The sequence below is a fragment of the Hemiscyllium ocellatum genome, chromosome X (assembly GCF_020745735.1).
Source record: "Hemiscyllium ocellatum isolate sHemOce1 chromosome X, sHemOce1.pat.X.cur, whole genome shotgun sequence".
Taxonomy (NCBI): Eukaryota; Metazoa; Chordata; class Chondrichthyes; order Orectolobiformes; family Hemiscylliidae; genus Hemiscyllium; species Hemiscyllium ocellatum.
In genome coordinates this window covers 15,398,393-15,413,257 of record NC_083453.1, presented here as the reverse complement: position 1 = coordinate 15,413,257, position 14,865 = coordinate 15,398,393, and the positions used below count along the sequence as shown (strand labels likewise).

The window sequence follows — 14,865 nt, the reverse complement described above, 5'->3', positions numbered from 1 at the left end:
AACAGGAAACGACATCACCATGGGAAATGACGTCACCATAAGAAGTGGCATCACCGACCCAAGGAAACCCAAATGCACAAATAGAAAGCGGGCCATACCACGAGTGCTTCATCTGGAGGCCCACTGATAATGTTACCTAGTATAGCGATGAAACATCTGAAAACGAACCTTCCAGCTCAGCGAGCAAACCTACATCCAGATTCAGAGGCATTTTGTACTAAAATAAAACACTGTGGATTAAACTCAAGATAAATACAGAAAATGATGGATAAATTCAGCAGGTCGGACAGCAGCTGTGGAGAGAGAAACTAAGTTAACATTTCAGATCCATGGCCCTTCATCAGAACTGGGAAAAGTTACAGGTTGTGACAGGATTTGAGGAAATATAAAAGAGGGAGGGTGGAAAGAAGAATAAAAGGGAAGGTCTGTGAGCAGTTGAAGGGCAGGAGACGTTAAATAACAAAAGGTTTCATGCTGGCAAGGCCAAAGAGAATGGGAATGAGACAACTAAAAATATGAAAGCTGTTTCCAGAGGTGTGAATGCCAAGACAGCAGCTGTCTAAGTTCAAATTAAGGGAATAAGACACAAAACTGAACACTTGTCCCCAGCCATGTCTCTGTTTCTGTGTGTGTATATGTTTGTGCTTGTGTGTGTGTGTATTGATGAGGATATCACGTGAGGGTAGCAGCAACTCCTCCATGGTTGACACTTGAATAACTTCTTAGAAAAGACACAGTGGCTGGAATTGGACCCCACTGGGAATTTGCTCCGTGTGTGCATGTGTGTGTGTGTTGGTGGGCTGCAGGGCAAAATTGATAAGAGAATAGTATTTGATGAAGAGCAGGCTTTGAATGACATCTATCACTGCACTGGCATCTACAAGGCAATATGCACAACAGTTACATACATTCCCTTGAAGGCTTAGAAAGTGTATTTTTAAATTTAGAATTAGGAATTTGGATTTTCTTGCATTTAAATTCCTCTATTTCCCCTCGTCTTCCTGGCTTTGGAATCTCCTCCAGCCCCGCACCTTCTTCAATAAGTGCATTCATTTATTTCTGGCCTCTTGCACATCCATTACTTCTGTTGCTTTATCATTGATGGCCGTGCCTTTAGCTGCTTGGGCCCTGCACTCTGGAATTCCCTTCTGAAACCCCTTGGCCTTTTTCTCTCTACCCTCCTTTAAGACACTCCTTTAAACCTACCTCTTTGATCAAGCTTTGCAATCTGTCCTAAGATCTCCTTGTGTGGCTCGGTGTCAAAGGTTGTCTGATAATCATTTTTGCCAAGTACCTTGGAGAAATTTTATTCCATCAGGAGTGTACAAATGCACATATTTTTCTGTGCTGGTGAGCAGACAAATTCAGCAGACCATTTATTGCCCTGATGTTGCTGATTCGACCAGTAAGAAAGGGGTGCTTTGGACACCATTGTCAGAGCCTTGTTTTTTGAGGGACCTCGTGTTGTGCTGATATTGTCTCCATAGGAACCTCGCAGCATGGATGGAGATGACTTTCAGATGAGCTGTGAGAAGCAGGATCAAATGAGTGTACTGGGCCTCACACTATCACTCATTTAATAAGCACTCATTCAATATTCATGGCAACGAAGGTGATTGATGACTGAGTCAGACAGCCACATAAATGTATAAAGTCAGCCTCCAGTATAGCTGCCTGTATGCCAAAATCTGCCTTCTCAGTGTGCTGCCAGGGGAATGCTTCTATCTGCCACATGTGTGATCCATTCTCTGCTCAACAGATGTAAGATAAGTGGAAGCCAGCTCTCCTATCAAGTTCATTCCATGCAAGTCACATCATCCTTCCCTTTTTATCCCTGAAAATTTCAAGCCTTTGGTATCTCTTAGGGATGAAAGATGGATATCCAGGCAAGGACATTATTAACTCAGAAAATGATATGTATCAGTGGATCACTGCTCACTTCCTTTTAAAGTAATGAAAAACACAGCCTGACCTGAAGAATTAACTCTGTTTCTCTTTCCAAAGAGGCTGCCAGACCTGCTGAGGATTTCCAGCATTCTCGGTTTTCATTTCAGATTTCCAAGTGTTCGCTTTTGCATGAATGCTTTGTATCGTGCTGTTCTAACCTGACAAATAACCTATTTATTTTATGGACCAGCAAATCTGTGAGAATCGAGAGGGAGGGGGGACTGTGGGGAATGCTGCACAAAGATGTTAAGCAAGTATCCGTTGATACCATGATCAACCATTTCGAGGCGACGAGAACAACAGGGGCACTGAAAGGCTTTCATGGGGCCATGGAAACAGAATTATTAGCAGGTTATTCCCACAGATTTGTCACGTCTCACCTTGAATAGGACATATATTTTTCATAATGAAAAAAAACAATGCAATAACGTGTTCAAAATCATGAGGTGTCCGGGCAGAAGCAATTGGGAGAAACTGTTCCCATTGGTGGAAAGATTGAGAACCAGGAGACATAGATTTAAGGTGATTAGCCAAAGAAGCAATGTCAACCTGAGAGAAAAAAAAGACACAGTGAGTGGTTAGGGTTGGAATTCACCACCTGAAAGTGTAATGGAGGCAGATTCAATAAGTGCTTTCAAAAGTGTACCAGATTATTATCTGAAAGAAAATATTTTCAGGATCGTGTAAAGACAGGGGAGTTATGTTGCTCTTGTACAGATGGCAGGGATACACAGGTTGATTACCTCTTTTGGTGCTGTAAACATTGGATGACTCTTTGACAAATGTTTTATCTCCTTGGCTACCAGTCATTTAATACTCTTTATCAAGTATTTCTTAATGTCTCTGGGGCATCACATTATAAACTGCTAGTGATTTTTAGAGGTTCTGTCAGAAATAACTTAATAGGTTTGGTACATTTTTCACAATTCCACATATTTGTGTGTCTATATATTGAAGGTAGGAAACAAACCTTGAAATGACTGCTCTATAAAAGGAGTGAGAATACGTCTTGTGATGCAGCGGATAGCACCCTGGTTTGAGTCCCACGACAGGATTTGATGGAACAACGTAAATGTGAGTGGAATGAAGCCAACCAGGTTGAATATAGGCTTGTAACTTCTCCGAACACATCCCAATGGCTGGGAGTAAAAGCATGAGAGATTCCTTGTTGTATGGAAAAAAATTGGAATGTCTTCCATTCCTATCGTTAGCTCAAGTCTACAATAAGCTTGTGAAAGTGTACACTGCCATTACCTGAATGAGAGCTTTTGCTGACAATTCTGGTGTTGCCATCCAAACCTTCTCTTGTTTCTTGTTCCTGCATTTGCTCAATTGCCACTCCCTTTTGCTTTGCTCATCTTTTCTGACATTTAATCTCTCCTGCTGTCCATCCTATGACAGACCTTCCCTTCTGTTCCTTTCCCACTCCTTCTTCTCCCTGGCTCTGTACTTGCTTTGAATCTGCTACATCTTTGCCCGATTTTGATGAAAGGTGATTGCCTGAAATATTATATCTGTTGCGTTCTGCCTTCTAGTTTGACATGCATCCTGTTACCTTATTGAGAAAATGTAAATTTTACTATTTCCCATCACTTCCCAATGATGCTATGCCCCCCATTCAAAAAAGAAGGCACCAAATCCACTGGCATTTCCACGAATGGGCAGGACAATAATCCATATTGCCACCTTCACTGACAAACATGGAGTGAAGAGCTTAGAAAGAAGGACCCGCTACGGGGTAAAAGTGAAAAAAAGGTAGGTGAGGAGATTGCAGTTAGTGATGTCAAGCCTGGTTTCAAAGAGTTGTTGGTGGACTGTGGAATTGTTGGTTTTACTTACAGTGTAAACAGGCCCTTCGACCCAATAGATCCACACCGACCCGCCAAAGCGCACCCACCCAGACCCATTCCCCTACACCTAACACTATGGGCAATTTAGCATGGTCAATTCACCTATTCAGCACATTTTTGGACTGTGGGAGGAAACCCACGCAGACACGGGGAGAATGTGCAAACTCCACACAGACAGTTGCCTGAGGTGGGAATTGAACCCGGGTCTCTGGCACTGTGAAGCAGCAGTGCTAACCACTGTGCCACCGTTGGTTGTTGGAGGACTGTGGAAGCCACCAGTCCTTTTTTTATTAGATTCCCTACAGGATGGAAACTTTAAGTCCTGACAGCCTGGAAAGAATGAGTTGGAATGATGTTGTGAGATATAGAAAAGAAACATCCTGTGTAGTCCATCCAACTCTGACTGCTGTAACATGTAGGCGAAAATGAGGACTGGAGATCAGAGTCAAGATTACAGTGGTGCTGCAAAAGCACAGCAAGTCAGGCAGCATCCAAGGAACAGGAAAATCAATGTTTTGGGCAAAAGCCCTTTATCAGGAATAAGGCAGGGAGCCTCTGGGGTGGAGAGATAAATGGGAGGAGGGTGGGGCTGGGGAGAAGGTAGCTGAGAGTGCAATAAGTGGATGGAGGCGGGGGTAAAGGTGATAGATCAGAGGGGAGGATGGAGCGGATAGGTGGGAAGGAAGATTGACAGGTAGGACAGGTCATGAGGATGGTGCTGAGCTGGAAGGTTGGAACTGGGGTAAGGTGGGGGGAGGGGAAATAAGGAAACTGGTGAAGTCCACATTGATGCCCTGGGGTTGAAGAGTTCCGCAGTGGAAGATGAAGGTGGTGAGGGAGTGGCAGTGGCGGAGGTCCAGGACCTGCATGTCCTTGGCAGAGTTGAAATGTTTGGCCATAGGGCAGTGGGGTTGATTGGTGCGGGTGTCCCGGAGATGTTCCCTAAAGCGCTCTGCAAGAAGGTGTCCAGTCTCCCCAATGTAAAGGAGACCGCATTGGGAGTAACGGATACAATAAATGACGTGTGGATGTGCAGGTGAAACATTGCTGCTGTAACATGTAGCCCAGCAACATGGGCTCCTTCATAGGCACCTTCCACACTCGCGATCTCTACCACCACCAAATGTTGGACAGTACGCACGTGGGAGCATCACCACCACAAGGTTTCCTTCCAAGTCACTCACCATCCTGACTTGGAAATATATCGCCGTTCCTTCAGCGTGACCAGGTTAAAATCCTGGGACTCCCTCCCTAACAGCACTGAAGGTCTACCTATAGGAAAGGTGGTTATCTGAAATATTAAGCAGCTCACCACCACCTTCTCAGGGGTAATTAAGAATGGGTAATTAATACTGCCCTTGCCAATGATGCCCACATCCTGTGATAAACAGAATAAATACATTTTCAATTAGGTTTCAAAGTGTACTTCAGTGTGACTGCAAAGAGCAACATACCTTTCAGTATTAGATGCAGGGCTGCTTGTACATACAGGTGGTGAAGGTCCAGTTACATTCGATACAGATGTACAGATTTCCATGCCTTCTCGATAGTGTTGCCGCTGAATCTCAGGTGTTGCAATTTCCCCAGAACTCTGGGACACAGACGTTTCTTGCCCACGTGATCCTGGATCAGGATTGAATTGGACTTCTGACAGAGGAGTGAGAACAACATGTATTTAGTGCCTTACATTTGTTATACCTCTGGCTCAGGAAAATATTTAGCACTTTCTGATGAACATATATACAACCTATACAGCCACTAATGATTTGTAATAACAGAAGCAATATTTTTCTCCATTCTGATGAACTGCTTGACGTGATCAAATGTATTTATTATTTTTTTTATTGTCCTGTCTTGAAGATGGTAATTTTTTTTCTTGGGTGATGGCCCTGAAGGGCTCACCTCCATGATATTCTGTAAACATCAGTCATATATTTTAAAGTCAGTTTTCAACAGCAGCCAGAGGAATGTCATATGACTGCATTAAGTTCATAGCACCAAAATCATTCTTATGTGTCAGGATTTAGCTCACAGTAAATGATCACAATTTAAAAACAGATTAAGGCCAAAATGTTACCCCTAGTGGGAGTGGGTTGGCAGACAAGGATGGACTGTAAAATCAGGGGGCAAGGCATGGCAAGGGCAGATGTTTGCTCATCTCCTTTATCACATAGGAATCCTGCCAGCAACAGAGTAGATGTCAGGTGATCTTCTCCTTCAGGCCAATTAAGATCCTTAAGGGGGGGTGTCCACACCAAGTGGCAAGGTTACCAAGGATACCCTGCATGCCTGTGAGGAAGTGAGTGTTCCACTTTCTGGTACCCTATGCTGAACAAATGGCTATCCAGTGGAAAGGCCCCACACCTGTTTGAACATTCCTCACACCATTCTGCCACCAGTTCATCAGCCCTCCCCTCAGGGCCTGGCTGACCAGCTCTGGTAAAGCTACCCTACTTACATCCATTTCTCAGCCTCAGTGGGGCTGGTTGAAATCCCAGCAGTGGCTGCCATTCCTAGAGGCACTGCTGGGACTAAAGTGCTGGAACAGCTATCTGATTAGCTGGCATCTGCATGAGGCCACACAGGAGCAGAAGCCGTGACTTCAGGCAACTAATTGCCTGACCACTGTGTAATCTGGCTGATGCTTCCCAGACCAACAGAAAGGGGCTCGTCCTACTTTTCAGTCAGTGGGCAAGGCCACTACTTCTGCATAAAATCCTGTGGTAGGGTCACAGCCCTTGATCAGCAACAATCCTGATGCTTTGATGAATGTACAATAGCCACGAGTAAATTGTTTGTGCCATTGACCATGGTCAGTTGAGCATCTTTGTTTCAATTGTATATCAGATGAGAGTAATTGAGTTGACAGTCACACTGCAGAAACATGCTATGTGGTGCCACCTAGTGGCCAGAACTTTAACCAAGCTGAAAATGTGTTGCTGGTCAAAGCACAGCAGGCCAGGCAGCATCTCAGGAATAGAGAATTCGACGTTTCGAGCATAAGCCCTTCATCAGGCTGCCTGGCCTGCTGTGCTTTGACCAGCAACACATTTTCAGCTGTGATCTCCAGCATCTACAGACCTCATTTTTTACTCGAGAACTTTAACCTAAACCATGACATCTGGCTGAGCAAAAGAGAATTGGGAGTGAGTTGACACATCAAATAATAACAAATTAATTGTTGTAAAAATATGATCATAAACATTGATGAAGAAGCAGCAAGATTACAGAACATGGATGACTTTTAATAATAGAGATATAATTTGTTCAAGCTGCAGTGTGTAAAATTTGACGAGACTTGGGTAAAATGTAGCAAAACAATCTTTAAATAAATGTGGGTTTAAATGCAATATTTTTTTCTGACATTTTGTTTGTTCTGCACAATGAGTGAGACCAAAAGAATGAGAAGATTGTCCTTTAATTTGTAGCACCAGTGAAATCTTGTGCTTTTTGATGTTGCATTGTTAAACCAGTGAAGCTGCTAACACTGGGAGTCAAATTGTCCTCAGAGAGTTCAAGGGTATTGTGAATACAGAAAGATCTTGCTGGCGCTCTGGATATGACTAACATTCTGGCTGTCAGAGGGAATTCTCACATGCTACAAACACACACAGACACACACACACACACACACACTCGCTAGTCTGAAAATAACATTCGAGTACAGATATGTAATTGCAGCTATAAGGCAAAAACAAAGTAGGCACCAACGTGGTTGTGAGCTGAGTGACCAAAATATTAAGAGTCTAATTTGTGAGGAAAGATTCCGAAGGGCTGGCTTTCTTCGGAAAAGGAGAACCGAGAGATGAAGTTTGCACATCAGGAAGGATAGTGAAAAAAGTTAACTGGAAAAACTGTCGGCTTTGCCAAAGTACTTGAATACCAGGGAACACCAATTAAAAGTAAGAACGTTTGAAACTGATTTTCCACCCACTCATCATCAATTTTGGGAAAATTGAGCCCAGGAAAAGTATTCAACAGCAAATTATACTTTTTATTTACCAAAGGTAATGACGTGGAGAATAAGTTCACCAGCAAAGGTTACTGAAGTGCAGCAGAAATGGATTTCAAAATAACTCTGTGTTTCTGGTGAGGCAAGGGATTAGATAATATGTTGAGGAGTTCAGCAGCTGAGGTGAAGTTAGCAAAAAGAAACAGACTTGTCGAAAGAAATAGCCTTTCCTGGTTCAAAACAAAACAATCTGACCTTCCAATGCCTCAAGGGAAATGTGTATTTACATTTTATTTTATATCAGCGACGTAATTGCTGGGTCATATTTTGCAACCCTCAGTTTTCACCTCATGCATCAGGCACAAGTTCGACACTGTCCTCACAGTCAACCCAGTGTTATGCACTGATTCCATTCGATCTTCTAGGATATCAGATGTGAGGAATTTCCAGTCACTTCAGAATCTAATTTGTCAGCTTGAGATCCTCAAGAAGCCTTTGGGAGGCAGTGCAAAGAAGGTTCACTCAACTGATACCAGATGTGGAGGGTGGCTTATGAGGAGATGTGCAGGTTAGGTTAATTGGCTATGCTAAATTGCCCATAGTGTTAATGTTAGGTGCATAAGTCAGGGGTAAATGTAGAGCAATAGGGTAAAGATATGGATCTGGGTGGCTTAGTCTTTGGAAGGTTAGTGTCGACTTATAGAACATAGAACATAGAAGGATACAGCGCAGTACAGGCCCTTCGGCCCTCGATGTTGCGCCGACCGAATCCTACCTAACCTATACTAGCCCAATAACTTCCAAATGCCTATCCAATGCCCGCTTAAATGACCATAAAGAAGGAGAGTTCACCACTGATACGGGCAGGGCATTCCATGAACTCACAACCCGCTGTGTGAAGAATCTACCCCTAACATCTGTCCTATACCTACCACCCCTTAATTTAAAGCTATGTCCCCTAGTAACACCTGACTCCATTAGCGGTAAAAGGTTCTTAGTATCTACCCTATCTAAACCCCTAATCATCTTATACACTTCTATCAGATCTCCCCTAAACCTTCTCTTCTCCAATGAGAACAGCCCCAAGTGCCTCAGCCTTTCCTCATAAGATTTTCCTACCATTCCAGGCAACATCCTGGTAAACCTCCTCTGCACTCGTTCTAAAGCTTCCACATCCTTCCTATAGTATGGCGACCAAAACTGCACACAATACTCCAGATGAGGCCTCACCAGAGTCTTATACAACTGCAACATGACCTCAGGACTCCGGAACTCAATTCCTCTGCCAATAAAGCCCAGTACACCATATGCCTTCCTCACAGCACTATTTACCTGGGTGGCAACTTTCAGAGATCTGTGTACATGGACACCAAGATCCCTCTGCTCATCCACACTACCAAGTAGCCTACCATTAGCCCAGTAATCCATCATCTTGTTATTCCTACCAAAGTGAACGACTTCGCACTTAGCTACATTGAATTCCATTTGCCACATTTCCGCCCAGCTCTGCAACTTATCTATATCCCGCTGTAACCTACCACTTCCTTCCTCACTATCCACAACTCCACCGACTTTTGTGTCATCCGCAAACTTGCTTACCCAGCTTTCAAGTCCTTCCTCTAGATCATTTATAAAGATAACAAAAAGCAATGGTCCCAAAACAGATCCTTGTGGTACACCGCTAGTAACTGCGCTCCAAGATGAACATAATCCATCAACTACTACCCTCTGTCTCCTTCCAGCCAGCCAATTCCTAATCCAAACCTCTAATGTATCCTCAATGCCATACCTCCGTAGTTTTAACATTAGCCTACCATGGGGAACCTTATCGAACGCCTTACTAAAATCCATATACACAACATCTACTGCTTTACCCTCGTCCACTTCCTTAGTCACCTTCTCAAAGAACTCAATAAGGTTTGTGAGGCACGACCTGCCCTTCACAAAACCATGCTGGCTATCCCTGATCACGTTATTCCTACCCAGATGTTCATAAATCTTATCCCTTACCATTCTCTCTAAGACTTTGCCCACCACTGAAGTCAGACTCACTGGCCTATAGTTACTAGGGCTATCCCTACTCCCTTTCTTGAACAATGGGACCACATTCGCTATCCTCCAGTCCTCTGGTACTATTCCCGTTGACAATGACGACATAAAAATCCAGGCCAATGGCTCTGCTATCTCCTCCCTAGCTTCCCATAGGATCCTGGGGTAAATGCCATCAGGCCCAGGAGACTTATCTATATTCATCCTTTCCAATATTCCCAAAACCTCTTCCCTGCATATTTCCAGGGCATCCATTCTAATTATTTGTGATTCCATATTCACATCAGCAACAGTGTCCTGTTCCTGAGTGAATACTGATGAAAAGTACTGATTTAATGTCTCTCCAATCTCCTCCGCCTCCACACACAACTTCCCACTACTATCCTTGACTGGACCGATACCTACCCTAGTCATCCTTTTATTCTTGACATACCTATAGAAAGCCTTTGGGTTTTCCCTAATCCTACCAGCTAAAGACTTTTCATGTCCCCTTCTCGCTTCTCTTAGCTCCCTCTTTAGCTCCTTCCTGGCTACCTTATAACTCTCAATCGCCCCTACTGAACCTTCACGCCTCATCTTTACATATGCCGCCTTCTTCCCTTTCACAAGGGACTCCAATTCCTTACTAAACCACGGCTGCCTCACAAGGCCCTTTACACCATGCCTGACTGGTACATACCTATCGAGGACACGCAGTAGCTGCTCCTTGAACAATCCCCACATCTCATTAGTGTTCTTCTCTTGAAGCCTGTTTTTCCAATCCACACATCCTAAGTCATGCCTCACTGCATCATAATTTCCCTGCCCCCAGCTATAACTCTTGCCCTGCGGCGCACGATTATCCCTCTCCATCACTAAAGTAAAAGTCACCGAGTTGTGGTCACTGTCCCCGAAGTGCTCACCTACCTCCAAGTCTAACACCTGGCCTGGTTCATTACCTAGAACCAAATCCAATATAGCCTCCCCTCTTGTTGGCCTGTCGACATATTGTGTCAGGAAACCCTCCTGCACACATTGTACAAACACCGACCCATCTAATGAACTCGAGCTATAGCTCTCCCAGTCAATATCTGGGAAGTTAAAGTCCCCCATAACAACCACCCTGCTACCTTCACTCTTTTCCTGAATCATCCTCACAATATTATCCTCTACTTCTCTAGGACTATTAGGAGGCCTGTAGAAAACACCTAACAGGGTGACCTCACCTTTCCTATTTCTAACCTCAGCCCAAACTACCTCAGATGGCAAGTCCTCTCCCATCATCCATTCCACTGCTGTGATACTATCTTTGACAAGTAATGCCACGCCTCCCCCTTTTTTACCCCCATGTCTGATCCTACTAAAACATTTGAACCCTGGAACGTGCAACAGCCATTCTTGTCCCTGTTCTACCCACGTCTCTGTAATGGCCACAACATCGAAGTCCCAGGTACCAACCCACGCTGCAAGTTCACCTACCTTATTCCTTATACTTCTGGCATTGAAGTATACACACTTCAATCCACCCTTCTGGTTACAGGCACCCTCCTTAGAGATCACTGCATTATTCCTAACCTCCCTACACTCAAGGTCCTGTACCCTAAAGCTACAGTCCTGGTTCCCATGCCCCCGCGGAGTTAGTTTAAACCCTCCCAAAGAGCACTAGCAAACCTCCCCCCAAGGATACTGGTGCCCCTCAGGTTCAGGTGTAGCCCATCCTTTTTATAGAGGTCCCACCTTCCCCAGAAAGGACCCCAGTTGTCCAGAAACCGGAATCCCTCCCTCCTGCACCATCCCTGTAGCCACGCATTTAACTGCTCTCTCTCCCTATTCCTCGACTCTCTATCACGTGGCACGGGTAACAAACCAGAGACTACAACTCTGTTTGTTCTAATTTGTTGGGATTCGATGAATTTAGAATTTTGGTTGCATAGTTTGGGTCTTTGCTCATTGGAATTTATAAGAATGAGGGCAACCTTATTGAAACATACGAGATTCTTAGGGCTTTACAGGGTAGATGTGGAAAGGCCGTTTCCCCTTGTGGTGAATCTAGGATCAGATGACATGATCTCAGATTAAAGGGCTGCACATTTAAGGCAGAGATGAGGAGGAATTTCTTCTCTCAGAGGGTAGGGAATCTGTGGAATTCTTTACTGCAGAGGGCTGTCGACGTCGTGTTGTTAAGTATGTTCAAGGTTGTGATAGTCAGATTTTTAATCAGTAAGGGAATAAAGGTTTATAGGGAAAAGGCAAGAAAGTGGAGTTGAGGATTATCAGATCAGCCATGATCTCACAAAATGGCAGAGCAGAAGGGCAAAATGGCCGACTTCTGTTCCTCTGTCTTATGACCTTATTTACAATTAATTTAAACAAGGGAAAAGAAATGTGAGTTACCTCTGCCATCACTTACCAGAGGACTGGTGTGGAACAGTGGCTTCTCCACTTTGGTGATCTTCGTTTGCTGTTCTTGGCTTTCCCAATGAAAGTGGAATTAAACTAGGAGTCACTGGCAATGTGGAACCACTTTGAGCAGGAGGCGCCAGCACTGAAGACGACATGAGTGGACTACCTGGGAAGCCCTCATAGTTCCTACTGGCACAGTGTTGCTCTTGATAATGGTCATATGGACACCCACAGTGTGAGGGTTGTTGAAAATCTGGGCTGTACTTCAATTCCGGATACCTTAAGAAATGTGTACATGATTCAGGAGATCCTTCCATGCCTCTCTGAAGCTGTCCGCGAGAAGAGGCTGGAATCTGTGAGGGATAAGTGTGTGCCATTGCTGCTGGAATTGCCATATTGGTATGTATGTGGTTATAACTGAATGGGCTATATCCATGTCCTCTTGGGTACTGGCTGTATGAATGCTCAGGCATCAGCAAAGGAACTGGTGGGGGTGCCTGACCATTTCTTATAGGGTGGTTTACCAAATGTGGCTTCAGATGCTCATGCTGCCACATGTCTGGGTCTGGAGGACAAGGGTGCTGGTACAAGGAGTCATGATCCAGCTTGAGTGTATTAAATGCTGCTGCCGATCTCTCAATCTCTTCTTCTGACATCTTCAAGGAACAGTTCCGACAAGCACATCCATGAGACATAATCTCAGAAGCATCTTGCTCAAGAAATTGGACATGCTGTCCGTCAAGGAGACCTTCCACCTGACGGTAATCCAGCAGCCGGTTCTTGTTTGTTTTCAGGTCATGATCTCTCTGGGTATCATCTCGAAGCCTTACTCGGTGGATAGGTCCTTGATGCAATCTTTCTGAACAAGGATACTGATGGAACATGGATGGGTAAACTTGAAGTACTTCATTGCATGGCCTTTGGTAGTTCATTCTTTCCAACATTGCAGCCTGGTGGTGAATGCTATCTATGTTTTCCACATGGTCATAAGAATCATGCGACCTGCCTTCTAGCCCCACGTCATTCAATTGTAGCACATTCCTTTCATACATGGGCCGTCTTCGGTCCAGTGTTAGATCAGGCCTATAGTAGATATCATTTCGAATCCCATCGGGACTGTGACTATATCCAGGTATTCTGCGCTCTGGCGAGTGCTGGTTGGCTTTGAAAGGATAAGGATGATTGGTGTTATGAATGTTTCTTGGTAAAGTGGCAAACCGATTCATCTCACAGGCATCATCGTCATCCAGGATGTCCGTCTCCCTGTCATTGGCGACAGGTCGCCCGTTGGCACGGTTCTGCAAGGATGACCCAGTCTGTGCAGTCACATTGTGCGTGTTCTTCACTGCGGCCACGCCAAACCCGCTGAGAAGCTGATCCAACTGCTCCTTCTCTACTTGTGATGGTGCAGGCTTCGTACTGATACTCTGCTCTTCTGTCTTTATGGAAGCAGTGGAGTGACCCGAGTCCGTGCTGACAGACAAGGTGTGCCCGCAATGAACAGACACCACACTTAATGGGCTACCATTGGCAGTGCCAGTGCTGGGACTTCTTTTCTTCACTTTGGCATAGAGACTTCCATCTAGTGGACCTCGTGTGTGTAATACTTCTTGCAAAATATAAAAGTTTATAGTAAGTGGCAGCATTACATACAAGTTGCATGTTTCAATAAAATACACATTTCTATTCGACACATCCAGGACTAAGATGACTGCAGGCAATTGGTAATGTATAACAGTCACAGACTATATGTTTACGTGCATTATATATAAAATAGTAGGGTCATAAAGCATGGAAACAGACTCTTCAATCCAACCAGTCCATGCCAACCATAATCCTAAACTAAACTAGTCCCACCTGCCTGAACGTGACCCATATCCTTCCAAACTTTTCTTATTCATGTACTTACCTAAATATTTTTTAAACATTGTAACTGTACCTGCATCCACCACTCCCTCTGAAAGTTTATTCCACACACTATCCACAATCTGTGTAAAAAAACTGCCATTCATGTCTTTTAAATCTTTCTCCTCTTTAGGCATGGGACTACCATTAAATTGTATACTAGCATAAATCAGGAGAGAATAGATTAAATGCCAATCCAAACCCTAATGATGGGAGGTAGACAAAACACATCAGGCATTTGTTACTAAATCTAGGCTGAACTCCTAAATTCATCATCTCGTAGGCGCTTAATAAAGGCTCCTTTAATTTTCTCCACAGATTCCATTCTTATAAAGCAACCAAAACTCTGGACCTCACTTTGAAGAAGTCTGGTCGCCGTGCAAAATAATCTACTTTGGTCCATTGGTTCAGACTGAACACTCCTCACACATGTTGAAAAGCAAATGTATCTATCCTGGGGGCATTTTGTCACCATACCCCTGCTGCAATGTGTATACGCTCACTACATGGATGTTACGCTTAAGGCTGCTGTTCTCGTCAGTACAGATAAATAGTGAACAGCAAAGTAGTTATATGTAGTTTTTAAATCAATGGTTTGATTGACAGAGAGTGGTTCGTGTGTGGAATGAACTGTCAGAGGAAGTTTTTAAATGCATGAATTGGAAGGCTTGGAGGGATAAGGGCCAAATGCAGGCAGATAGGACTAGTTTGGGAACATGGTTGGCGTGGACTATTTGGACTGAAGAATCTGTTTCCATGCTGTATGACTCTATGAGTGCA

General features: G+C 44.1%; 1 protein-coding gene across 6 annotated transcripts in view; it reads right to left on the bottom strand.

Moving 5' to 3' along the window:
- The window catches only part of LOC132805784 (tensin-1-like), a 284,100-nt gene that overhangs the window by 22,694 nt on the left and 246,541 nt on the right, over positions 1 to 14,865 (bottom strand). For 5 of the 6 annotated variants that reach the window (XM_060821037.1, XM_060821039.1, XM_060821040.1 and 2 more), the window contains 2 exons: positions 12,188 to 13,789; positions 5,252 to 5,444 (listed from right to left, as the gene is read on the bottom strand). In XM_060821037.1, the coding sequence (XP_060677020.1) occupies positions 5,252 to 5,444; positions 12,188 to 13,789 (1,795 nt within the window). The remainder of the gene's footprint in view (positions 1 to 5,251; positions 5,445 to 12,187; positions 13,790 to 14,865) is intronic. The other variant, XM_060821038.1, reaches the window with a different exon arrangement.